This window comes from Sparus aurata, chromosome 4 (genome assembly GCF_900880675.1).
Source record: "Sparus aurata chromosome 4, fSpaAur1.1, whole genome shotgun sequence".
Lineage (NCBI taxonomy): Eukaryota > Metazoa > Chordata > Actinopteri > Spariformes > Sparidae > Sparus > Sparus aurata.
The window spans coordinates 37,380,295-37,406,778 of NC_044190.1; the positions used below are offsets into that span (position 1 = coordinate 37,380,295).

Sequence of the window (26,484 nt, forward strand, 5' to 3'; positions counted from 1 at the left end):
GATGGCGCCTGGGCTGGAGAGAGGTCACCGTCACACCGACCCCTTCATCCTGCTGTATGACTGAAGGCTTGTCAGGCTGTTTGGAGCTGTGATCAGGCCTCAGAGACGCAATGTCAAGTTGCAAGCTTCGGACTCAGGTGAGGTGATGAATGAAGGCGTGACAGGCAGTAGTGGTTCTTAATAGGGGGGCCAGGTTGGGGCCAACTTTTTTGTTGGGTGGCACATACAACCCAGGAAAAAAAGACATTTCCCTCACTCAGAAAAGGGATAAATGGAACTTAAAACAGTGTTTACAATTTCAACAATTTTGATTGGTTAGTAAACTGCTGATAGACTTTATTTCTGTCTTTCCTTTCAGTTCAAAATCATTGCAAGAAATCTGTCATTGTGTTATTGATGCAGACTCACTGTCAGGGGGCCACAGGGGGGTCCGGACTCAGAGTTACGGGGGCACTGGCCCCTGTTGGCCCCCCCTAGAACCGCCCCTGGTGACAGGTATTTCTCAGAAGATAAAAGAAAGATGCAAAGAGTAACGAGGGGAAGTGTTTACCTGAAGTGGTCCAGGACATTTGTGAGATTCCCGCTCAAAACTCATGAATTAAGAGATTATATTTTGATTCCACACAAACTGTATATGAACATTGATAAATCATTTATAACTCTCTATAATGGAACTGTACACTGCTATACTTTTCTTCTTTTGCCAACTTCAACTTCAATTTAATTTATTCATACATGAATGCAGCCCAAAGTGCTTCACAGAGCAAAATTAAAAACAATAGACAACAATAACTCAATGAGTAAAAAGCAGATAGATAAATAAATACAAAGGCAATATAACAATAAAAATAACAATATTTATAGAAATAACAATAACCACAAAAGTAATAAAATGCTAGTGGATGAATTAAAAATTGAATAATTAATTAAGGAAGTACAAGCATGGAGTAAGTCATTTTTTTACACATGTATCTATACTTCTACTGGATTAAACAATGTGTAGACCTCTGTAGAATATCAATACAGTTTATTGACACTTTAAAGGATAAGTTCACCCAAAAATTCAAATTCAGACATCACATATTCGCCCCAGGCACTTAAATCTTTGGGTAAACTCCGCCTTTATTTCCTTTCTTTCCTACTAAGATGGTTATTTCAGTCATTGCGGCCTGGTCACTAATTAACAAACTAAATTCAAACCATAAAATCCTCACAGTCAGAGGAGTCCACATACTTTTACTCATACAATACATTGGAGTTAGACATCAGACTCGATTCTGAGTCGAGTTGAAGAATGTGGCACAGATGAAATCTTTCTTCTAATCGTCCTCAGCAGGTTGCTCACTCCGTCCTGACACAGTTATGAATGGGTACATTGTCTTTCTACGGGACGGACGACTCGTGTAACTTCCAGCTGCCTGTGAATCATCCACAACAACACTCAGCTTTTTATTTACATACATCCAAAACAGGTTTTTAAAGACTGGTCAGAAACCGTTCGCCTCATTGTTTGGCTCATAAAAACTCCTAAATGATTCATGAATGGTGAAACGTCTCCCGTCTTTTTGTAAACAAACTTGGAGTCCGGCCAACTATTATTGCGCAAGCCCGTTGAAGCCATAGATTGAGCGCTTTCACTCAAGCGGTGATTTGCATCCGCTTATTTGCTTTTGTTTGCTCTGTTTGGCACTTCCTCCTCTCCCACAAGGCAGCAGCAATTATCTGAGAGTGAAAGGGGCCCCCAGGAATGCCGGGCCAGGCCGGGCCGGGCCGGGCTGGGCCGCGGCTGCCCGGACCGCTCAGAGCAACACGTGTTTTATCACAACGACTTACTGGTTCATACCCGCTCATGATGGAGGGAATCGTCCACAGTTGTTTTTTTGTCTCACAGGGTGTAATTGTTGTTTATTTAACTATCAGCTCAGGAGGAGGACGAGACAACGAGACAAATATCTCAATAATAAATTCAGATTATCTCATGTTTCTTTTTCTAATAACTTTCTTTAACTTTTTACAGTTTATGAAACAAACAACACTTTTTTAAATCAACTGCAGCATCTTTTTTTATAACTTTTGTTGCATTTCCTTTGTTATATATTTGCTTGAGTTGTGTTCTTATATTATCCTGATTCCAACGACGTTCAAACCAGAGAAATCCTTCTTTTGAGTCGAGGTAACATCCGTTTTATTTGGTCGCCTGTCGCCATAATTTGCAGCTGATGAAGTGTGAAGCAGAGGATGGACGCACTACGATAAAATGATGAACATTGTACACATTATTCTGCCAAAATGACTGAATTCTTTATGGGGTGAACTGTTTTGTTTCTTTCATATGTAGCCTTGCTTTGTATGTATTGTATATTTACACATATACCTTTTATAAAACTTGAGAAGCAGCGTCTGCAGGCTGAGGCAGCTGGTTGGATGAATATAGACACTATGTGATGGTGTGTTTGTTGCTGTGGAGGATGTTTGTTGTGGACGCGTCTCGCTGCTTCTCGCTGCATCTCGCTCCTCGCACTGATAATCCCTCGACCGTTGCTTTGTGCAGAGAGCGTTCATTCACTGGGTTTGTAAGTTCAAGCCTCTTAGCTGAGTCCGAACCAGGCTGACGTTTCCTCTTACTTAACCCCTTCTGTTTGTTACTCTAGTTCCTAGAGAGTCAGCCTGGACAGGCCGTGGCTCCTCTGCAGGTTTACTGTACAAGATTTTTGGCACGGCTGCTTTTTTTTCCGCCAACATGCAACAACTCATCCGACAGAAACAAGAACACTGCAGACAAAAGTGACAGAAATGTTTAACAGCTCGACTCCTCTGGATCATTTCTGTTGTTTCTTTTCTCCTCTCTGAATATCTCTTGTCATATGTTTACAGAAACCTCATATTATCAAACCAAATGATACAAATACAACATGACACCCACTGATAAAACTATCTATACAGACAGGTTCATGTTGAAAAAGTCTCTCTTCATGACTGACGTTTCAAGAAAAGTCTCAGTGGACGGTTTGGTTTGTGAAAATTCTAAAAAAAAAAAGGGAGAAATGTCATTACAATGACTTTGTTTAGTCCAAACCTCGACATTATTACAAATACATTAAAGTTATTTAAAGGAGAAGAAGCAAATCTAATCTTTTTATCACTTGAATGATTTATTGAGTAATCGTTTTAGCTTCTATAAACTCTGAGGTTGTTGTCTTATAAAAAGTCATATTTTATGAGCTCCTTGTGGGTTTTATTTGCAAAAATCTTAATTTGTAACGTAACTAAAGATGCCAGATAAAAGAACAAACAGTATTACTAATTATAGAAACAGTAGAAGTAACAAGTGGCATGAAAAATGTCCATAAGTACTTGAATAAACAAAACTATAATTCATGCATCAGAAACTTTATATATCAGAGCTCTGTGAGGGAGACGTTGTGCGACCAGGTGAGATGCAGCACGGAGACCAATCAGTGCAGTTTGATTGGACGGTTTGTGGCTCAGCGACGCCGGTCTGTGGCGGTTCAGAGAGTCTAACAGTACGCAGCCGCCGGCGTCCCGTCTGGGCCGGTGAAGGTCATCCTGACGGAGAGGAGGGCCGAACAACGACCGGATTATCCTGGCGCTCCGCCCTGCACGCTAACCTAAATCTAATCTGACTCTCTCCTCCTGCACTCAGCGCTTTTTCACCAGTTACCAAACACGTCGTCTCCTTTCACTGCTGCTGCGTTCACAGACGACAACCTGAGTGTCTCTGGACTGAAAACATTTCTAATTTTGCTTTGATTGTCAAGAGAAGTGTGACACAACTTTACACACCTGAGTGAAGAGAAAAACCTGAACATGTGGTTTATGTGTTTGTAAAATAATTTCACCTTAATGAATTCATCCTCTTCTTTTAAGAAACCAGTTTGTTAGAGTTTCAGAATGTATTTGCATAGAAAGAACTAGAAAGGCGGTCAGTAGAGTGCATACCTCTGCCAAGGCCCAACAGGCCTCTTTAATTCGATTGAGCCTAATCCGTTATCCAATAAAACATATTCTTTCCTTCAAGGATCTTGTATTATTCCATGAGAAATTAACCAAAAGATAGTGAGTGCAGCAAAACTTGATGGGGCCGAGAAGTTTTGTGGAAATCCATTCTGTAGTTTTTTGTGTAATCCTGCTGACAAAACAACAAACCACTGAACCTAAACGAAAGTGTAAAGTGCTTAAAAATTCTATAAAAGCAAGTTAAATGTCAGATTTAGGAACGTGAACAAGCAATAAGAATGAAAGATAATATTAAAGGCACACAGAGGGATCTGAACACGGGTCAGGTCCAAAACTGTCGACCTCTAAATCTGATGTAAAGAATCAAATGTTCCACGCTGAGCACGGCTGATAAAAGTGGATTATAAAAGTGCAAATCGATTGAAAGCTAAAATGTGAGTTGCAGCTCAGTTTTTATTCTCTTCCTGTTTCTCGTCGTTCCATTAGAGCCCAAAAAAAAAATCCATGGTCCCGTTTCTCATTAAGCTGTGAGTGCGTCTCCTAATGCAGCCGGCCTTTGTTGACTCCATCACAGGCAGCGCTGCCTCCAGTCCGTCCCAATTCACTGTTTCTGGGTCGTAATGCAGCACAAGCAATGATAACTTGTTGGGATTATGGACGTGGCCTCGTTCTGTGAGGGATGCCCAGACTGGGACGAGGTCTGATGGGGGGCTGTAGGTGGGAGGCTGTGAGGTGTCACACATCAGCATCCACAGATCAGATGACTTAATTGTTTAATTTAGCAAATCTGGATTAAACACAAGCAGTGTTGCCCAATCCCATTGTACTGCGAGGTTTGTGCGGCGCTGGGGGAAGGGAAGGGAGGGACAGATGGGACTGACACATGGTCCCTGTCGACCTCCTCCTGCTCACCCCTCCTCCCCTCACAGACTCTCTGCCTAATCTGAGCGGGTAGGACGAGGGGGAGGATGGGGGAGGGCACCGGGCATTCGCCACCACCTCTCCCTCTTTTCTGGCAGCACCCAACACAGCCGCAGAGCCAAGGCACGCAGGATATGGGCAAAAAAACAAGTTATTCCCCTGCGAGGCTGGAGCGAGAGCAGCTGAAGCGGCGCTCATGCTGAGGCTCTCGGCTGCAGGGAGCCCAGCCGGACTAGATTTACCGCTAATCCAGCATAAGGAGGGTACAGGGACAACCTGTTGGACTGTTTTACTTTTCATTTCCTACCGGGACAGTCAGAGGAAGTTGTGTTCTGGCCTCTCTGAGGATGTGAGGATGCCATCTTTGCAGGCTCGCTGAGGAAAACCTGTTTGTGCAGGAAGTTCATGGCCAAATGTAGAGTGGTGGTGGCCGACGAGAAGCAGTTCAGGGGCACGATGTCGGCCACGCAGGGGATGAACCGCAGCGGCGCCTACAACTACTTCCTCAACATGGTGGCCTATCAGGTGAGAGCTGACGGGAGGCAGCGAGAGCAGCTGGAGGGGGAAGTTTTGAGCTGATTGTGAGACAAATGTGTATTTTTATGTATTCACTTGAGTTGATTTCATTAATAACGATACTACAGGGGGAATAAATCATTTAAAATGACTTACTTTTAAGATGCAGAAGTGTTCAAATCTTTTAAGTAAAAGTGAAGAATAAAAAAAGAGAAGTTAAAAAGAACTTGTAATGCTAAATAGCCTCTTTTAGTGTTCTTTAAGTAGCATTTTAATGTGATGTATTGATGTGAAGGAGAAGGTTTTAACATTGTTAAATATCTTTAACATCTCTAACATTGCATTATCATTTACAAAGTGATCGGCCAGAGCATCAGACAATTATTTTTTCTTATATCAAATGGAAATCTCCATAAGTAACGAGAATATTTAACGACCCAACTGACAGAATAAATGTTAATCTAAATAAATATCTGCAAAACCACAGACATGTTCATACTGAACATTTCTTTATGTTGCAACTTTGTGTTTATTTAAGTTACATTTTCTTTTTATTTCTCTGTGTTTATGCTCCTGTTATGTTAACACACAAAAACCAGCTGGTCAGGGTCAGAAAACATCACGATTTGGCTTCAAAAAAACTGTTTGGTGGCTGGAAAATGTCTGCAGGTGTCCTTAAAAATATCCAGCGGTGTGACTTAAGCTACAGTCGGCCGGTTGGCAGCCTTGTTGAGCTCAAGCATATAATGATATGACACGTCTGGTGCAGATGTCAACATCAGACGTATGTGTGGTTTGCAGAAACATTGATTGCTAACATTATATCCTGGTTCGTCCAGTCAGAGAGTGAGTTTGGATCTGGGGGCTCCTAAAACATCTGAGTGTCTGTGATGATTGTGAGCTGGTGATGAAAACACATCTGGCTGGCAGCAGCAATCAGTCTCTCAGCGCTGTCTGATTTCTCTAAACTGTCCGCCAGAAAACATTTAGGTAACCTGACATCTCTACTTAGTTATTTCCAGAAGCAAACAGAACTCGCATGTTTTCTTCGGCGGCGGATGAAAACACACTCGGCGCTCTAGTGAGTGTTTTTGGCAGCAGGTTGGCGTGTGTGGGAGTCCAAATCAACAACAGTGTGCGTGTTCATGGTGATGAAGGAACGGCAGTGAGGCTCGCTGATGTGTTGTTAATAGATTTTGGAGCTCTGTGGCTCAGAGGAAGAAGCTACATCAGGCTGTGACACACATGATACCTGTCAGAAACTCTACCTGTGTGGCTGCACGGCACCGCCACGTTGATCGAGACTGAAATATTTGAATAACTACTGAATTAATTGCCTTGAATCTTATCTCAGCTTTGAATAAAGTGATGTTTACTGAGCTCCTGATGTTTCCCGTTAGCTTACCCAGCTGCTCATATGTGATTTTGAGAGACTTATGGACTATTAGATGGATTATGGCAATCCATCTAATAGCAGATATTTCATACTTTCATGTTCCTCTCAGGATGAACTGTAATAACTCACTCGCCGTCATCAGTTGAATACACAGTTTGTGTCTAAATACCTGCAGGACAACTTAATCCACATCAGCCCCACCTTTACTTTGTGATTAGCACTAATTTCTAAACGTTAGCTTGCTGTTAGCATTGCCCGCTAAATCAAACAACACAACCACCAGCTGACTGAATACACAAACACATCAATTAAAGTGTAAAGCCATGTCAAAGATCATTGGAAAGTTTAGATTCTTGTGATCCGAGCAAACAATTTCAAGTTAAAACAGCATCAGAAAGGTTTAATCAATGAACACACAAAGATGAGCTGAGCGTTTAGTCCAAAACACAGGATTTCTTGCATAAGTAGTGACAAAATAGCAACAAGCTGTGATCATGGATGCTTTTTAATGCTTTTATCTGTCAAAAAACGACACTATTTCAAGGCAAAATGCCTTTAAATGACATTGATTTATAATATCTCCTGAGACACTTACTGGCCAGTAGCTGGGTGATTGACGCATCATGTGGCCAATGAGATTTCAAAACTGGCAACACGTTTACTTTAAATGGGTTTTCTCAGACCTGAACAGTCAAATTATGCAGGTTTTTGTAGTTTTATGCATTTTACTCTTTGTTCAGACTGGTTTTCAAGAAACAGTAGCAGCTCCAGGTCAGCTGCAGGATCATATTTGCATTTTTGCTAAATTTAGATTCACATAATACACATAAATGCATCATTATTAACATCAACAATTAAAATCCGTTTACAAAGGAAGCATGAGTCCACGCAGTCTTTCCTCCACTAGAAGTTCAGATACTAGAGGTATTGATTGAACTGCCTTACTCCAGTAAAAGTAATAGATTACAGGCTCTGACATGTACTCAGAGTATCAGAGTAAAAAGTCTCCCTCTGAAGGACATTTGTGGTCAAAGCTAACTGAAGCTCACGTCATATTAATAGAATTCAAAGACTATTAAAGTTGAAGGTAGAATCAGTAGAATTTGTCCCAGCTGTTCCTGAACGCACCACAAAGACAGTTGATTGTTGAGTCTCATTCCCAGGACGTCAAATAGACACATGTTGGGTTGGTAAAGCGTCCCGAGCAGCAACAAAGAGAGAAAATCAGAAACTCTCTGCAGATACGAGACACTAACACGCCTTTTCTCCACATTCCAGTCTCCCTCTCTGTCTGTTTACGCCTTCTTACGTCTTTTACGTCTTTACGTCTGCCGTGCGTGATGTGCTCTGATAGGCTGAAATCAATCAAACTAAAGTAACAAGCCTGTTTTGAAATGTGAGGATGAGAGGAAGTTGAGATATTTGTGTTGAGATGTAGGGAGGGAAAGTGAAAAGTAAATATTTGAGTAAAGTACAGACACCTGAAACATCTACTTAAGTACTTGCATTTAATTACTTCCCACCTCTGATTGTCTGCAAAAGTTCCTTAAAGAAATACTTTTATGACCTCTGTTTGTAAGTTACAACAATTTCTGTTTCAGCCTTCATCAATACTGACTGTTTGAATCAATCGTTGAACATTATAACACTGTACGATATATTGATACGCACACAGAGTTGTGGCTGTATATGATGGAAGGTAAATGTGGATCACTGGTGCATTAAGAATGTGATTCATGCAGGATTAGCTCTCAGATTAGCTTCTTGGAAACATGCAGGAGATCCTTTAATCATCGACAGACAAACAAACGGATTGAGTCGGAGTTTCTGCACAATAACGATCCTGATTTTAAAGCAGTCTTGATTAAAACTAAGAATCGCGGGAGAGTTAAAAGTTGAAGGATGCTCTGCTCTGTCGTTATTCCTCAACATCTTCGGCTCAGACCAAACACGCTGCTGTTTGACCTATATTCACTGTATTCTGCATTCATTTGAACTCAGTAGTCACTTTTTAACCACAGTAGATTACTGTGTGTTTATACCGGGTTTAGAGCGCGCTCGCTCACTGCAACATCTCCACTCGGTGACTATTAATCCTGTATTAAACTAGGCCAGAGGACAGACAGACGTGTGCAGTCATAAAAACACCTGGCTGTCTGAGAGACGGATGTTTGACGGTTTACAAACCTTTCAGAACAGCAGATTTTTACATTTTACATTTAGTTTTTCTTCGTGTTATCGTGACAAATTGAAGCATTGTTCTGTCTCTAAAAAGCAGAATTTGATTCAAAAGATATTGTGTTTGCCACTAATATCTCTGAGTGGACGTCCAGCCACGGTCGCCTATAAATGGGATTTAACACAAAAAAATGATTTGATTCTGGATTTGTGGAATAAGGAGGCCATCTTTAAACTGAAAGGTTGAATAATCAGCGATTTGTTCTCGGTCGGAAACACGCGAATAAAGCATTGGTCTACATTCTGCATCCACCAAAATCTCATACGTTTAATCTTTTTAAGTCGTGCATGGTGAGCGATGCTGGCAGCGTCCTGTCGCTTTAGAAAGTAGGTTATTTTCTGGGGTTATTCAGGGTTTTCTCTCCAGTCACGACAGAATCTTTGCTTCTCTTTGTGGCGACTAACAACGCAGTCAGAGTGCAGATATTATAAATGACACAACTATAATTCTGTAGCCTTTTACTGCCCAGCGCTGCAGCTCGTTATGGCCCCTCTGTATACAACTCTCTGTTTTAGCTCCTGTCTCTTTAAGGCCCCCCCCCCCTTTGAAATACCCAGTTGGCTCTGATTGGTCAGCTCTCACACGCCAGAGCCAGCAGCGCTAACAACAACAGAGCAGTTCTGCTAAAACAGTTCTAACATGCCAAACTAGCCGCTAGGCATATTTTTTGCCAGTATGTGACAGTGTGATGTCACAAAGTCACAGGAGGGACTACTGACGAGGCATTTGAGGAGCTGCGTTTTCTGTGGGAGAGAAGAGCTTCTGTTGGTGCAGACTTTGACACAATTTTACCGTATAAAACACTGATGGAATGGAAAAAAGCACAAGCATAATAGGTCTCCTTTAAACAAGGAGATTGACCGGAAAGGAACAGTGAACCCATTATAAACATAAGAACATTTATAGATCAGTTTGCTGACGGTTGTGATCGGGTCAGTGTGAGCAGTCAGCGGCAGAAGTTGGACAAACTGTCCCTTTAATCCTATTTCATGTGTTCCAGGATCAAATCATTTTTGAGCTACTGTACACGATTAAAGCTCTATTTTTATCCAGTCTTCGATTCAATGAGAAGATGCTGGATTATCTTCTCTGCATTATCCATCAGATTACGACCTGCGCCGGCATTCTGTCATACATTCATAGATATGATGACGAGGGCTCCAAGAATGAGTTTTACTTTGATGTGGTTGATTCATAGATACATGACTTGAGGCAGAAGAAAACCGCCACATGTGAGCGGCTGAATCCGTCTCTCATGACCTCCAGACTGTAATCTGCAGAGTCGACCGAGGCACCAGACAGATGTGCGTGTGCGTTTCGCCTCCTTAGATTTAGTTCAGGATCAGCGGCGATGGGCTTACGTCCAGTCGACCGCCACAGCCCTGATTTATCAGAATCAGAACCAGCCAGATGCTGCTGGACTCGTCAGATTAATCTGCCGCCGACCGCCGCGCTGCCAAACGCTCCGTCGGTGTAAGATGTCTGACCTCCAGAAGTCTTCAGACGGCCTGAGTTTGAACTCCACGACTCAATCGCAGCCTCAAACTGTTCGGGCGCGTTGTGATGGGAACTTTTCCCTTTCAGAGCCACAGAGCAGATTATCTGATAGAGTTTGTTGGTTTTTAATCAGTGCAACATGCCAGAATTTAAAACATCCAAACTTTAACTGGAATCATCAACAGAATGTGAAACAACCAACAGATTTAATGTCATGTAAAACACATTTACCTGTTGTGTTGCACAAATGTCTCTCTCTAAATCGGTGTCTGCACGGCTAACTGAGCTAACTTAGCTAGCTGACGGCAGCTAAAGCTAGCAGCAGTTAGCAGTTGCTCTGCCGATTCGCTGCCCTCTGTCTGTTCTGAGTGACCTTCAACAGGTGGCCTCTGCTTATGTGTTGCACCTTGAACTATTTTGACTTCATTTGACAATCAACACTCAGAGCGACAACAAAACACGTGAAGAGGAAGAGACGACGTGCAACATCGATCCTAGGAACTATAATCTCATCACACTGTTTTGAAACAGCACTCATATCCTCGTAGGTGAATATTCTGTCTGCTGTGTTTGTTTCTGCGGCCCAAACGAGCCTCAGAGTTCTTCTTAAAACTCTTTCAGTGTACGTGACGGATGGGGGGCAAAATCCACAGTTCTACAGTTCAGCTGAAGCTAATTTGAGACTTAAAGGAACAATTCAACCAACAGAAAAACAGCGCTGCAGCATTCTCCTTAACAACTGGGGACTTTTATTCATCACTTTTTTAATTGCCGATTTGTGCCGTGAACAATTAGACCTTCCTCGTCTCTCTCAGTTGCCTTTACAAGCCTGTGGATGATTAGTTGAAGTTGTTTAATGCTGCTGGACTGTTGAATTCTTTGTGAAGGACAATCGAGTGCTTCGTCAACACTATTTTAGAATTATTTTAGTAAACAATAGTTTCGAACCGACCGGCTTCCAACACAACACACAAGTTCAGAAGAGCCTCTTTTAAATGTAAAAGAAAATAAACAAATATTAATTATAACATGTGTTATCAAAGCTTTTTAAATGTTTTTGTTTGTACTGTTCCTTTCTGAACAGAACATTTTGCTTCTTTATTTAATACTGCTGTAGAAGAGGATTAGGGTCACTTTAAAAAAAAAAGGTTTTGTTCTGACTTTTTTAATCAGAATTCTGAGAAAAAAAAGGCAGAATCGTTAAAAAAACAAACAGTAAACAGTCAGAGCTCAATCTTATTTAACTGTGACCCTAATCTTCTTCTTCTCAGTATTAAATAAACAAGGATACTTCTCTAATCTTGGCCTCGCGGGTGTGTTCGGCTCGTCAGGCCTCCTCTCCTGCAGGAGGTGCGTCTCCTTGTGTTTGTGTGGATGCTGAGCTGCCTCCGTCCTCTCCTCCTCCTCCTCCTCAGATATGCTGTTGCTGTGGACCGGCGCCGTGCTCGCTCTGCTGTGCCTTCTGTCCTCCGGTCAAATCCTCCACCAGCACGCGGGTCATGTACACCCTCTTCCACATCATGAGCTGCGCCGTCTCCTGCCTCATGCTGTCCCGCACCGTCTCCGAGCTCGTCAGGGAAAATGTGAGTGCTGGATGTGATGAGAGAAACATGGACGCAGATAAAAAGAAATCCACTGAAATATCACCAAAAGTATCTCCTGCAAGAAAAATTTATTATTTGGTGGGGTTGAAAAGTAACTAAGTAGATTCCCCACTATTTATTTGCTGCTTATTGCTTAATTAATTAATTATGATGCATATGTATCACATCACTATACTTGAAGCAGCCTGGAGGTATATAAATACACATAAATGCATCATTATAAACATCAAGGTGGCACAAATCCATGCAGTCTTTCAAGTACTGATTCAGCTTGTTTACTCCAGTAAAGTAATAGATTACAGGCTCTGACATGTACTCAGAGTATCAGAGTAAAAAGTCTCCCTCTGAAGGACGTTTGTGGTCAAAGCTAACTGAAGCTCACGTCATATTAACAGAATTCAACGACTATTAAAGTTAAAGGTAGAATCAGTAGGATTTGTCCCAGCTGTTCCTGAACGCACCACAAAGACAGCTGATTGTTGAGTCTTAAATGCATCAAACTAAAGTAACGAGCCCATTTTGAAGAGAAAGTTTAGATATTTGTGTTCAGATGCAGAGAGGGGAAGTTGAAAGTTGTCAGAAGTACAGTAACAAAGTCTTTGTACTCAGTATTTTATCTTTTGTGGTAAATAAAATACGATGTGTGTGTGTTTCAGGTGCCTTTCTTCAACATGGTGTGTGACCAGGCGCACGGCGGGGGCCACTGTGAGATGCTGGTTGGTTACTCGGCGGTCTACAGAGTTTGCTTCGGCACTTCCTGTTTCTACCTGATGATGGCGATCTTCCTCATAGACGTGAAGTCCAGTCAGGACTTTAGAGCGCTCATACACAACGGGTCAGTCTCAAGGAGTGTGTGGAGTAATGAAGCAAATTAAATCACTTAAGTTCAGACCCATCGAGTTTGATCGGATCAGGTGCCTTCCAGCTACTTCAGGGACTTGAAATTCTCAAATCTATCAATAAAAATCTACATTTAACCTCAGAAAGTTCCCTAAATAACACTTGGCTTGCTTTGAATTAGGCCACAGAGATCTTTATGTCATTTCTTTGAATCAGACTATTTAGCCCGGATCTGACCCCAGACAGAAACGTTCCCACGCTCTCTCCCGAAATACTCACATCTTTAAATACTCCACTGCAGCCTTCAGGTGTTTCTCTCACCTGACCTGGCCCGCTGCTCCATTTAAAGCTGTTTATTGCCACACTTTCCATTGCAGCACAGTAGATTAGAGCGGTGACGCGGCTCAGATTAGGATTTGGCTGGCTGGATTGCTGCTGCTGCTCCTCTCTGCTATAAATCTACTCACAAGAGTCTTATCAGTGCCACAATGGAAGGCTTCAGGGTCGTACAGGTCCGCAGGGGGATCAGCAAGCGACCCAGTGACCTCGTATGTTCCCTTATAGACCAGACAGTCACATGAAGGTGCAGGGATCTGATTAAACAGTCTGTAATTCTTTCATTATAGAAGCTGCTGGTGTGTTTAAATAGAGTTATACCTGTTGATACTAATATTTAGTATGTATATTGTATTATGGCGCATTTTTTAAATGCTGTATTTGGATTTTACACTATAGAGATGTCAGAGAAGTTGTTGTGGGACCATTAAAGGAACATTACGTCTGACAAACTGTTGCACACCTGGGATTTGTTTTTACGACAAACTGTGGGGGCGCCAAATCACACAAAATCTGTGATTTGTGTGTACTTATTGTGCCCTTTTACATTTAAAAGGGTACAATAAGTAACAGTACGTTTACGTGGCATTGCATTGCAATAATCGGGAAAACGACAGGAAAAATCAAACAACTCGGAAAGTCTGAGAAAATCTCAGTACACGAGTTGCCGAGTCGACGTCATGTGACGCTGAAACATGGCGGACAAAAGTAAAAGTTGAGCTTCCTTGTCACTCAAATCCCAGAAACAGCTGTTAATGTTTTGCTGAGACTCTTTGCACAGTAAAATACAAAATTTCTTCCATACTGCTCCCACATTACGACCGGAGCCAGAAGAACGACTTCTGAACTGGTGAAGTGGGATTGTCCGAGGAGCACGTGAATGCAGCGTACATTTGTTGAGTTTCATTTCACAGATTTTTAAAAACCCACTGAGGGCACCGACCCACTGAATGATGGGAATGACATGAAAACGCATCTTTTTATTTTCATTCCTTGAATTTTTGTTGTTGTTGTTATTCTTTAAATCTCTGGTCCACCTGTTGCTGATATTCTGCTGTCATGGTGTTTTTGGGAACAGTGATTTATGTGGTTTTGGGCAATCATCCTATTCAGTGGTCTAGAAATGAGGATGTGTTGAAATCGCTTATTGCACTTTTTAAAAAGTTGATTATAAAACGGAGGAAATGTGCAGTTAAGCAGAGGTTACCCACGGACGTTTGTGCATGGAAAGAAGAAGCAGAGCAAGAACACATGAGATGATAAATTAATGCAAATTCAAGAGAGAAGATGTTAGTTTAAAGGGATATTCCGGTGTAAGTTTAATCCATGGTCTAAATCACCGTGAAACTGTGTTAGACTCCCTCTCGAGAGATCAAGTTAGCAGACCGCTAATTTACGGAGTTTTATCAACCTCAGAAACGACCGCACGACAACAATACACTGCAGTAAATGGATCCAAATATAAACCGCCACCAAAAAGCCACAAATAATGCTCAGAACAGCACCAAACTTCAGCAACAGTACAAATAGGGTCTCAGCACATAGTCCGGGGCATCTAACCTCCGCTAGCTTAGCTGGATTTCTACTGAAAAGCTGACTAAATTTACCACTCTTCTGCAGCAGCTTCCTGTTGACGGGAAGTCCTGACGAGTCGATTACCGAGTGCAGTAGAGTTCCGCGGCTCATGGATGAAAATGTATGATTATGACTCCATGGAAAAGCAATCAAAGTTCATATGTGTCTTACCTGCCAGTTTATAACAGTTATTATCGAGAGCGGACAGGGAAAAGAACTGAATTGAGCATTTCTAACCGCACTCGGTAATCGTCGCATCGGGACTTCTCCGACCTGGAAGCTGATGGAGGAGAGTTGAAATCTGTTATTTAGCTTCCCAATATCCCTTTAAGTGTCTGTTTTTAGATTTAAACTGAACTGTGACGTGTTTCATCTCTCCTCATGTCGACCTGCAGCTTCTGGTTCCTGAAGTTAATCACTCTGCTCGGGATGTGCACCGCTGCCTTCTTCATCCCCACAGAGTCCTTCCTCCACGGTGAGAAACTGTCTCCTGAATGTGATGATGATGATGATGATGATGATGATGATGATGATGATGTAGCACCTCCTTCCTCCTCCTGCCAGAGGGCAGCAGAGATCCGCTCCTGACGGCTCGCCTCAGCTCGTCTCCCTGCTGTGAATTATTGGATCATAAATCTCTGCAGCTGAATCTCACTTTGTTTGTGAACAATAAATCTGACGGGGATTCACACCTGATATCACAGCCGCTCGGTGATTTACAGCTCGCTCTGTTTGTGCCTCCTCACTTCCCTGAGATAAATCAAACTATGGATCATGGTTCTTCTTTTTTCTCTCCCCCCCTCTCTCAGCCTGGCACTACGTCGGTGTGGTGGGAGGATTTGCCTTCATCCTCATCCAACTCATCCTCATCACAGCTTTCGCACACACCTGGAACAAGAACTGGTGAGTGAGAGAGTCATATGTATTAAATTGTGATGAGGAGTTAAACGCTGATTTATGACATTTGGATGAAAAATAAAAGTGGACACATTTATCAACATTCTTTAGTGGAGCGATGAAATGTCAATATTAATTGAGTATTTTCTTTATACTTCCAAATATGATTACTAATAAATAACTTTAGTTATTTTAACGAGTAACAAAATCTCAAATTTTTTAAAAAATACTTTCCTATTGAAAATGTTAAATTCAGGTTAAATGTTATCGCATTTATTAAATTCGATAGAATTTCTTGAAATTAACAGTAAAATAAGTTTTTTTAATTGAAAGTGGGAGGAAACTGGACATCCAGGTTAGCCTCCTGCTAACAGTTATCTTTTGAGGGTGATGTAAAGCTCCCAGGTGGCTTCATTGTTTAGTTATTTGGCAGCAGAGGTGTCTCTAATAAAGTACCATTAAGTTATTTTACTTGAGTAGATTTATTTTGACTTTCCTCTCTACATCTGAACACAAATATCTGAACTTTCTCCTCCTCACATTTTCAAAACAGCCTTGTTACTTTAGTTTGATGCATTTGAGGTGAATTATGGATTATTGTTATTTGGTGTAAGAAGCTGTAAACAGACAGAGAGGGAGACTGGAATGTGGAGAAAAGGCGTGTTAGTGTCTCGTATCTGCAGAGAGTTTCTGATTTTCTCTCTTTGTTGCTGCTCGGGACGCTTTACCAACCCAACATGTGTCTATTTGACGTCCTGGGAATGAGACTCAACAATCAACTGTCTTTGTGGTGCGTTCAGGAACAGCTGGGACAAATCCTACTGATTCTACCTTTAACTTTAATAGTCTTTGAATTCTATTAATATGACGTGAGCTTCAGTTAGCTTTGACCACAAATGTCCTTCAGAGGGAGACTTTTTACTCTGATACTCTGAGTACATGTCAGAGCCTGTACTCTATTACTTTTACTGGAGTAAAGAAGCTGTACTCTATTACTTTACTGGAGTAAAGAAGCTGTACTCTATTACTTTACTGGAGTAAAGAAGCTGTACTCTATTACTTTACTGGAGTAAAGACGCTGTACTCCATTACTTTACTGGAGTAAAGAAGCTGTACACTATTACTTTACTGGAGTAAAGAAGCTGTATACTATTACTTTTACTGGAGTAAAGAAGCTGTACTCTATTACTTTACTGGAGTAAAGAAGCTGTACTCTATTACTTTTACTGGAGTAAAGAAGCTGTACACTATTACTTTTACTGGAGTAAAGAAGCTGTACTCTATTACTTTACTGGAGTAAAGAAGCTGTACTCTATTACTTTTACTGGAGTAAAGAAGCTGTACTCTATTACTTTACTGGAGTAAAGAAGCTGTACACTATTACTTTACTGGAGTAAAGAAGCTGTACTCTATTACTTTTACTGGAGTAAAGAAGCTGTACTCTATTACTTTGCTGGAGTAAAGAAGCTGTACTCTATTACTTTACTGGAGTAAAGAAGCTGTACTCTATTATTTACTGGAGTAAAGAAGCTGTTAGTGTCTCATATCTGCAGAATAAACATCCTTCGGGGAATCATTCTGCTTTTTGGACTAAGTAAACTATCAGGAGGGTCCTGGTGTTGTAGGGGCTGGAACAGGACAGCCACAGTTTGTGTCCACACTGACGAACGATGTCAAAAAATACTTCAAAATAATAAAAAATGATAACCCTAATTCCTAACTTTATAAAACACATGATTTTGAGGCTGTAACTCCTCTACATGGGCTCAGGGACTATTTGGTAATGGTGGTAAATCTCACTGGAATATGTAAAAAGGTGTTGATGACGTGTTTCACATTGAGACTCCAGCCTGGTTCACATCTGGAGAAGAGATGATGGATTCATCTTCTGTCCAGCAGAACTGAGTAAATCATGGAGACGGACTTCAGCCACATCTGTCCAAACCGTCCCAACATCTGGAGCTGTGTTTCTGTTTCATTTCTTTTTACAGTTTGTGGTTTAAATATCTTGGTAGTTTGCAGTTTTTGGAGCCATGTGGTCATTCTTCCTTCTTATTGTTACAAAAAATGCAATATTGGTCTCATTCTATCCTGAAACTCCTGAGAGAAATAAACAATAAAACTTGTCTCCCCACAGTGGAAAAATATTTTCATATTTATGTTTTTTTTCAGCTGTTATAAGATTAAATTTGGTTGGATTTGAAAATATCTGATTTTGAGGCCAGCACGTCTGACACAGCGGCACACAGACTAGAGTTTTATTTAAGAAACACTCGGCAAAAACTCTAAATCTCCAATACATCTCAAAATATGTTTGTTTAGTTTCTACGGAGCCCCCCGAGGGTCATGGCATGAATTCTTTAGGACCATTTCTTTCTATTTCTGCTCTCGTCAATGTTTTTTCCCCTTTATCTTAAAGATCCTATCGCTAACATTTTCTACAAGCGCTACAGAGCTTGTGAAACAATTATTTTAAATTGTTTGTTGGGTTCAGAATGATTCTTGTGTTTATCTTTATCTTCATTGGTTCCAGCTTCTAACGAGGTTTGTTTCCTCGCAATACTTGTTACCTTCTGTTCCTTCTTCGGATCAAACACACCGACCTCTCAGCCTGTCCACTTAATTTAAGACACAATCTGCAAAGTAGCATTTCAGTGAGATCGCTCTGAGTACAATGAAACGCTCCATGAAGTTAGAAAGTTTGGTGAATATAAGTGCTGCTGAATTGGAGATTTCTGGCTCAGTCTTTAAATATATGTGCTGCATAATTTCATACATTTTAGACAAGACGGGGAATAGGGTAAACATTTTATTTAATGGATCACCATGAAACTTCCTCATGTTCATCAAAAAGGGACCTGAACTCATGAAAACTCAGAGGCAGGCAGGTTAAAGAACACACGTTAGCTTTAAAAACAAAGCTGATGTTCAAAATAAGTTCCAAAAGGCAACAAAAACAGAAAAAGGTGACAAAATTACTAATATTAAATAAAGTACAAACCAAAGACGCACTGAGAAAACACGAAGAGCAAAACTGGACCGGAGAAACTGACAAACAAGAGGGAAAGACACAAATACAAAAGGAGAGAAGACTAATGAGACGCAGGTGAAACTAACTAGACAATCAAAAGAGACAGGAAGTGGGAAGTCACCAAAATAAAACAGGAAACAGCTAAAACAAAAACATAAACCACAAACGCCCAAAATCTCAACATGTGACGTCACACAGGACTAAAATCATAAACTTAAACATTCAAAATGTTTCAGAGCTTCTTCTTCTGTCCTCTGTCAGGTTGACCGGAGCGGCGGAGAACAAGCGTTGGTATCTGGCGGTGATGTGCGCCACCCTCTTCTTCTACACTATCGCCACCATGGCCTTCACCTTCATGTACAAGTACTACACACACCCCATCGCCTGCCACTTCAACAAGGCCCTGCTGTGGATCAACCTGGGGCTCTGCGGCCTCATGTCCTTCATAGCCGTCACACCGTGCGTGAAGCAGAGTGAGTCGATGAGAACGCGTCTGTCATCGTTCTCCAGCGGTGAAATAACACTTAGTCCGTCTGCAGCCGCGCGAACATCCATCTGTTGAAACTGCTGCTGCTGCAGATAATAATAATTAGATGGAAGCTGATGTTTTCTCCCTTTAAAGACTAAATGTTGACTGCAGCACGGTTTTGTCTGCACATGCTTTATGATTGAAGCACGCAGCTGCTTACAGAGGTGCAAGTATTTACTAAAGTATTGGTACTCTAGAGATATTAGTTAGTTTGCAGTTTGGGATTTTGCATTCAAACACTGTACACGGCTGCTGTCAGGTGTTTTTATTTCAGTTTGAGTTAAAGATGATTTCAGAATTCATTCTTTCCTTTGAGGAAACAGTTGAGAGATAATTCTCACCTCCAGGTCCGTTTAGTCCGTTAGATGTTTTTTCCCCCAGTATGTTAAAGATCCTATCGCTAACATTTTCTACAACCGCTACAGAGATTGTGAATCAATATTTTTGAAATGTTTGTTTTGTTTATCTTTATCTTTATTGGTTCCAGCTTCTAGCAAGGTTTGTGAGCCGATAGTAGAACTCTGTTGGTGTCAGCGATCAACAGTCTCGGTAGTTACTCGTCCCTCACATTAGCTGGCGTTAGCAACATTAACACTACAGTAGCTAATGTTAGCAACGTTAGCTAGTGCTCATGCCAACTGGCGACCACATGAGGGAGCAGATGATTTGATTCAGTCTATGTTTGTTGGGTTGTGGTTTGTGCCTGAGTCACGTCAGATTGATTTTAAGTGTTGGTAAATAAAGACAACAACTCCCATGATCCCACGCTACATCATGACATTATCAAACTACGTCTTTTAAACTTTAGACTTTTATTCATCCCACTCGAGGAAAGTCACTTGTGACAGTAGCAGGTAGACAGACATACTAATAAGTACAAGACTTAAAAAATACTAAAAACACTAAAAATTAGATCAGAGGGAAAAGAAACTATATAGAAAGGACTATACGCTATGTGCATTATATACATTTAGTGGATATATCAAGTGTTAGAGTATCGCCTTGTTGAAGGTTGAAAAATAAATACAGTGTTTGAAATAAGCAGACTCAATATAAGAATATGAATATGTAAAAAAAAAATAAAAATAGTATTATTGCACAGGATAATGGCACAAGATGGCGGTGGTAGAAGTGGTAAGTAGTGCAGGATAAGTAGGTGTTTCTGGTGCTACATTCATTTCTTTTCAGTGTTTTGATTGAGAGAAATGACATACTGTGCGTTTAAAGGAGCTCTGTGGATCTTCTGAGGCGGACTCTAAACTAACGTTAGCTACTGCAGCTCTCTGTGAGCCCTGATCCTGATCCTGATCCTGATCCTGATCCTGACCCTCCCTCTGTCCCTGTCTCTGCAGAGCAGCCTCGGTCTGGACTCCTTCAAGCCTCCATCATCAGCTGTTACGTCATGTACCTCACGTTCTCGGCGCTGTCCAGCCGCCCGCCAGAGAAAGGTACGCTAACCAACCAAACACAGAGCAGAGGCTCAGAGTTGAGTTGATCAAATGAGGAACATGTGGTGCGAGAAGCTTCGATACATGCAGCAGCACTGGAGGACTGATAATCTGAAATCTGAACCTCTCCCCAGATAAAAGCCTCTTATTGTGAAGTTTAGTGAAGTTTGCAGCTCATGATCCTGTCCTACTTAGACTTAAAGCTGAAGAGCCCACACACACACACACACACACACGATGAAATCCTCCATAATTTGTCTTTACTCTCGTCATAATGACTCACCTGTTGGCTCCAGGTAAGACAAAGAGCCTCCACATGACTGAGACATGAGTGCAGGGGCTTGTCTGAGGCCCCCTCGTCTTATCCGGGGTTTACATCTTCATGGCACACATGCAAATATACGTAGACGCACACACACACACACACACACACACACAGATAATCTGGGATGAGATGTGCTCTGACATGCCGCCTGCTGGGCTGGTGGCCTGTGGTGAGGGCAGACTGAAGGATATTTGTTTCACATTCCTCATGGATCCATTGACAACTTAATAACACGGGAATACAGCCTGGCACCGTCATTACACGTGTTCTCACACAGCTCGTCACTCAGATAAAGTGCAATACATCATTTCAATGTGCCAGAACGAGGAGAGAGGAGGTCAGATAACACGAGAGGTTAAAGGAAAAAAAACTCAAATCACAGGTTAGAAAATACCGTTTACGCAACAGCGTCTTATTTTAGGCACTTTAAGCATTTTGTTCACATCCACAGTCATGTTGTGAACATATTGTCATATCTTCTTCCTGTAAAATTAAATGTTGTGTTTAAATTGAGGCAGCCAGTTATATTCCATCATCCATCCATCAATCAATCAATCTTCAACTTTAAGCGAAAAAGCACAGAGACCAACTGCAGCCAGTGTGACGACGGGGAATCCAGCATCGAGATGGTTAGCGCTCCTATTAGCTGACAAACGTTGGCAGCTGTCGGTCTTGGATGCTTGATTAAACCAATCAGACTAACTGTAGTAGAGCAACATCCAAAAGGTGAGAGTGAAAACATCTTTTCCATCGAGGGAATCCTTCAGCGCCGTTCTTCGCTCTTCTCTCAGTGAAATAAACTCTCCACCTCTGATAGAACAGATGCTCCAGCAGCCACGCTAACCTCCAGAGGAGCCGCCATTGTTGTTTTTTCAAACGAACAGGCGCTTCTCTCGCTGGTCGTCACATCGTAGTAGTTCCTCACAGGACGCAGATTTGTCCAAGTCTACAAGCACACACATTTATAACCTGGCAGAATGGATTAATGAGATCACACGATCACGTAATCTCGTGAGCGTCTGACTTCTGAGTGAGAATTTAGGTGCTTTTCCTTTGAATCTGACCTCTGACCACATTTCTGACTGGTCTTAAATGTTATACAGAACAAAAGATTCATCAGTTCATTGAAAACATCTGCAGCCGTATTAATTATGCTGTCTAATAAACAATTCTAATAACAATCACTTTAAATGATGATCCAGATTTACCATAAATCATAAACTGAAAACAGGAAGTTTCCTGAAGTTTTTTTTTTGGATGTTTTGATTCTTTTCTTCAATCCAAACTGAACGCTCGGCAGGTTTTCGGTGTAGTATTTCTTTAATGACCCCTGTGTGTGATTTCCTCTGTATTTACCACAGAGGTGTGTGTGTGCGTCTGTACAGTACGAGTGTGTACAGTAGGTGTGTGTGTGTGTGTGTGTGTGTCCCGGGGCAGTGCAGGACATTGTAGCAACTTGTTGAGAAAATATGCACTCAGAGTCTGTTATAAAAACACCTTGTCACCACAGACTGTGATCCACACACACACACACACACACACACACACACACACACACACACACACACACACACATACTCACACAGTTTGTACTATTTAATTTAACATTTTTAGGGTGAGTTTGAGTCTAGGGCATCCTCACCTGTCATAGTTATATTCTAGTGTGTGTGTGCGTGTGTGTGTTAGACAAAGAGATCCATCCCCATTACTGTCTTTTTAAGGTCTTTGTTGGCCTCGTCTGTCCCCGGAAGGCTTATTCTGCTCTATGACCTCACCATGACAAATGCACACACATGGACACACACACACACACACACACACACACACACACACACACACACACACACACACACAGTAATCTGTATGTTTCTGAGAGGAAAGAATTAGTCTGCAGTGCAACTGAAAAGAGAACTCAAAGAGCAAGACATGTTCTCTCTGCCTTGACGACTCTTGACCCAAGTGTGTGTGTGTGTGTGTGTGTGTGTGTGTGTGTGTGTGTGTGCACGATATAATCTGGGTCTGTAATTAGCCAGTGTTTTCACTGAGCTCAGGTTCCTTTTCCCTCCACAACACACAAACACTTAACTTCTCTCAGGAATCCACAGCAGCTCAAACCAAACTTTGAAGGTTTGGCTGGATGTGTGTGTGTGTGTGTGTGTGTGTGTGTGTGTGTGTGTGTGTGTGTGTGTGTGTGTGTGTGTGTGTGTGTGTGTGTGCGTTTGGGAGTTAGAGCACATATACATGCATGTGCATGTGTGAGCATACAGTACATATTTGTGAGGTCTCTGTCCAGAGTGAGTCTATAAGAGAGTCCCAGAGGGGGAAAGTGCTGCTGAGCCCCTTTTTACAAGAAGGAAAGGAATTTCACAGAAAATGAAGTGAAGGAGAAAGAATGAAGAAAGTGACACAACACTTGACCTCTGTGTGGTGTTTTTTTTTCTCGGTGGGGCCGGCGTTCAAAAAGCAAAACACAAAGTCTGTCCGTCAAAAAAAAAGACATTTATAAGACACGTTCGCATGTTGTCTGACCCCAGTTTAAGGTATGGATGAAGATTAATGCCAGAAAAGACTTCATTAAGACTGCATGTTTCGTATCATTTGAAGAAAAATTAATACATCTCTAAACCCGCACTGCTTCAGTGTTAAAGCAGCATGATGTAGGAATATGTATTTGTGCAGTTCTAAATACAAATGTCAGGTTTCTGTGACATTACGTGTAAACTACAAACAAATCTCATCCGTCTTAACAAAACTATGAACAGTAACAGAACGCAAAGCTAACGTTACCTGAGCATGAACACCTGGCTGTAGCATGCTAACAGCTAATCCTCTGTGGAAATGACGCTTATCATCAAAAAACAGCGAGTTGGCGACTTAGCACAAGACATATAACGTAGCGAGCCGGCTAACATTACCGACTATTCAACAGCTCTGCGTCCATTTTTCCCTGACTGATACTGACGACTCTAACGAGACGTCTTCCTCTGTGTCTCAGTGGTGTATCAGGGCATGAACATGACCGTCTGTTACCCCAGCGTGGGACAAGATGGCATCCAGAACGAAGGCAACGCCGTGGCCATCATCGGAGCTGCCATCATGTACTGCTGCGTCCTCTTTGCATGGTGAGTTTTTGGACCCACGAGCACGACAACACAAATATTTGTACTTCTGTAGCTCTGTAGAGGAAAATGTGTTCAAATCTGATCTCTCCTCAGTAACGAAGCCTCCTACCTGGCAGAGGTGTTCGGCCCGTTTTGGATGATCAAAGTTTACCGTTATGAGTTCCAGAAGGCCACCTGCTGCTTCTGCTGCCCCGAGGAGGAGGAAGGTTTGTACCAGAGTTACATAACGGACTCCTTTGAGATGCTTTGTGTTTTGTTTATACGTAAATAAAGCGCCAAAGATCCAGGATCGGTTCTGCAAACAGTTGAATCATGAAGCTTACAGTTTCTCTTCTCTAAATCCTGGATCCTGGCTCTCATCTGGCTGCAGAATATAAAGTAATGAATAGGCGGATTATCTAACTGACTGTAGGTGTTTGAGAACATAAATTCATTAATAGATTTGTCTCTTTCAGTCGAGGAGGAGTTTGAGATCGACGAGGAGAACAAAGGCTGTCAGAAGGTGATTCACAACGAGACGCAGAGAGTCGCTTACAGCTACTTCTTCTTCCATTTCGTCTTCTTCCTGGCCTCGCTGTACGTCATGATGACCCTCACCAACTGGTTCAGGTTCGTTAAAAAACAGGTCCTCAGCGCTTGAATTGTTTTCTGTCTCTCTGAAGTAGCCCGGAGTTTAACCGTGTTCCCCTCCTGCAGCTATGAATCAGCAGTGCTGGAGACCACCTTCACCCACGGCAGCTGGTCTACCTTCTGGGTGAAGATGTCGTCCTGCTGGGCCTGTGTGATCCTCTACCTCTGGCTGCTGCTGGGCCCTCTGTGCAGCTGTCAGTCTGAATCCAGGCCTCGCCGCGCGCGCATCAAACGCCGCTCGGCGTCGTCCCGTCACGTCACCGTCAGCGTCTGACACTCTCTGTGACGGTGCCGGGCAGGAGGGAGGCGGACGAGAGAGGCCACGTGACTCCGAGCCTCCCCGCGGGGCGCCACAGGAGTCGTTTGGATCAGGTGTCAGAGACTCACAGCGCTGTGAGATGGACCAATCAGGGGGCTCAGTGCTGATAAAGACCTGATGTCACAGGCTGGACTCTAACGAACCACTAACGAGGACTTGACTGTGGTTTGGAAACACATTTACAGTATGAATTGCCAAAGGGATCAGAGGGGGTGAAACTCTCACTCCCTGTAATGTGGGAACTACAGTGACGCTGTAACGGTGGATACATTATATGAATTTCTATCTTTAATTTTAGTATTATTTTAAAATTTTCAGTGTATTTAGATTTTTAATATTATAACAGAGGATTAATAGATATTTGCTGTCATATTGCTGCAGAGGCACACATCCCAGTGTGACCAACGTCCTGTCGGTCCTCTGATCTCAGACAGGCAGGCGACAGTCCTGATCATGAACAAATCTTTCTCAAAACTAAAGAACTGTGGGCTCAAGATTTCAAGAACTGAACCGAACAGAATCAAAGAAAATAACTGAATATTTAAACTGATGGTTTGTGGCAGTGGTGTCAAACTTTCCTCTCAACAGAACACTACAACAGTGTCGAGCCTCTGTTTTAAAAATGTTGTCACCTTCCCTCTCAAAAGTTCCTGTTTGGGGTTCATGTTTGTTGTGTTTTTTTGAAGCGTTCATTTAACTTCCAGTCTTATTTTGCCATCAGAGTTTTAGTAAAGCTCATAACTGATCACGGACGATGTGCGAGCGCAGGACGTCAACGTTTATTTTTAATTTACATTCCAGTTTAAGTGTTCTAATTGTGGATTCTGCGGTATTTTGATGGATGTTTTTAAATTAACCTGTTTCATTTTCAACAAAACAATCTGGAACCCCTCTGTTTACCACTAGAGACAGCTTGTATACAGGGTCGGGAAGAATACTTATAAATTTATGATGATACAGTTACTAATCACCTATTAAATAAACGTAGCCGGTAACATAATCCAAGTATCACAATTTTAAAGTAGATTACTTTCCGTTACTTTTGGATTACTTCAGTACCAACTTGTCCTTTAAACGTGACAGTGAGGCAGCTTCAGTTTTGGTTCTTAAAGCAAAACTCTCGCCAAAATGCAACCGAGGCTTTTTTTGTGAATGTATATGAGTCAAACCTTCATTTAAAAGCATAATTACGACGAAAGAGGCACTTTTAAGATTTACCGTATTTTCATTTTTGGGTCAAACTCATTTTCAATGGGAGTGCTACGGGCACTTTTACGATAG

General features: G+C 41.9%; 1 protein-coding gene across 2 annotated transcripts; it reads left to right on the plus strand.

The window, feature by feature from the left end:
* serinc4 (serine incorporator 4) lies at positions 1-26,203 on the plus strand. 2 transcript variants are annotated; one of them, XM_030413176.1, is made up of 11 exons: positions 1-137; positions 11,963-12,130; positions 12,808-12,986; positions 15,298-15,377; positions 15,712-15,805; positions 19,092-19,303; positions 20,712-20,807; positions 24,128-24,254; positions 24,348-24,460; positions 24,710-24,863; positions 24,951-26,203. In XM_030413176.1, exons 1-11 carry the CDS (start codon positions 111-113, stop codon positions 25,156-25,158), a joined length of 1,458 nt encoding a protein of 485 aa, XP_030269036.1. In that variant the 5' UTR covers positions 1-110; the 3' UTR covers positions 25,159-26,203. The 2 variants fall into 2 exon arrangements, with proteins under 2 accessions (XP_030269036.1, XP_030269035.1); XM_030413175.1 differs by lacking the exon at positions 1-137 and adding an exon at positions 5,305-5,424.
* Positions 26,204-26,484: the final 281 nt, after the last annotated feature.

Coding starts and splice junctions, on each gene's coding strand:
- serinc4 (XM_030413175.1), top strand. CDS start 5,305: ATGGCCAAATGTAGAGTGGTGGTGGCCGACGAGAAGCAGTTCAGGGGC. Junction 5,425..11,962: donor TCAACATGGTGGCCTATCAG/GTGAGAGCTGAC, acceptor CCTCCTCCTCAG/ATATGCTGTTGCTGTGGACC. Junction 15,806..19,091: donor CACACCTGGAACAAGAACTG/GTGAGTGAGAGA, acceptor GTCCTCTGTCAG/GTTGACCGGAGCGGCGGAGA.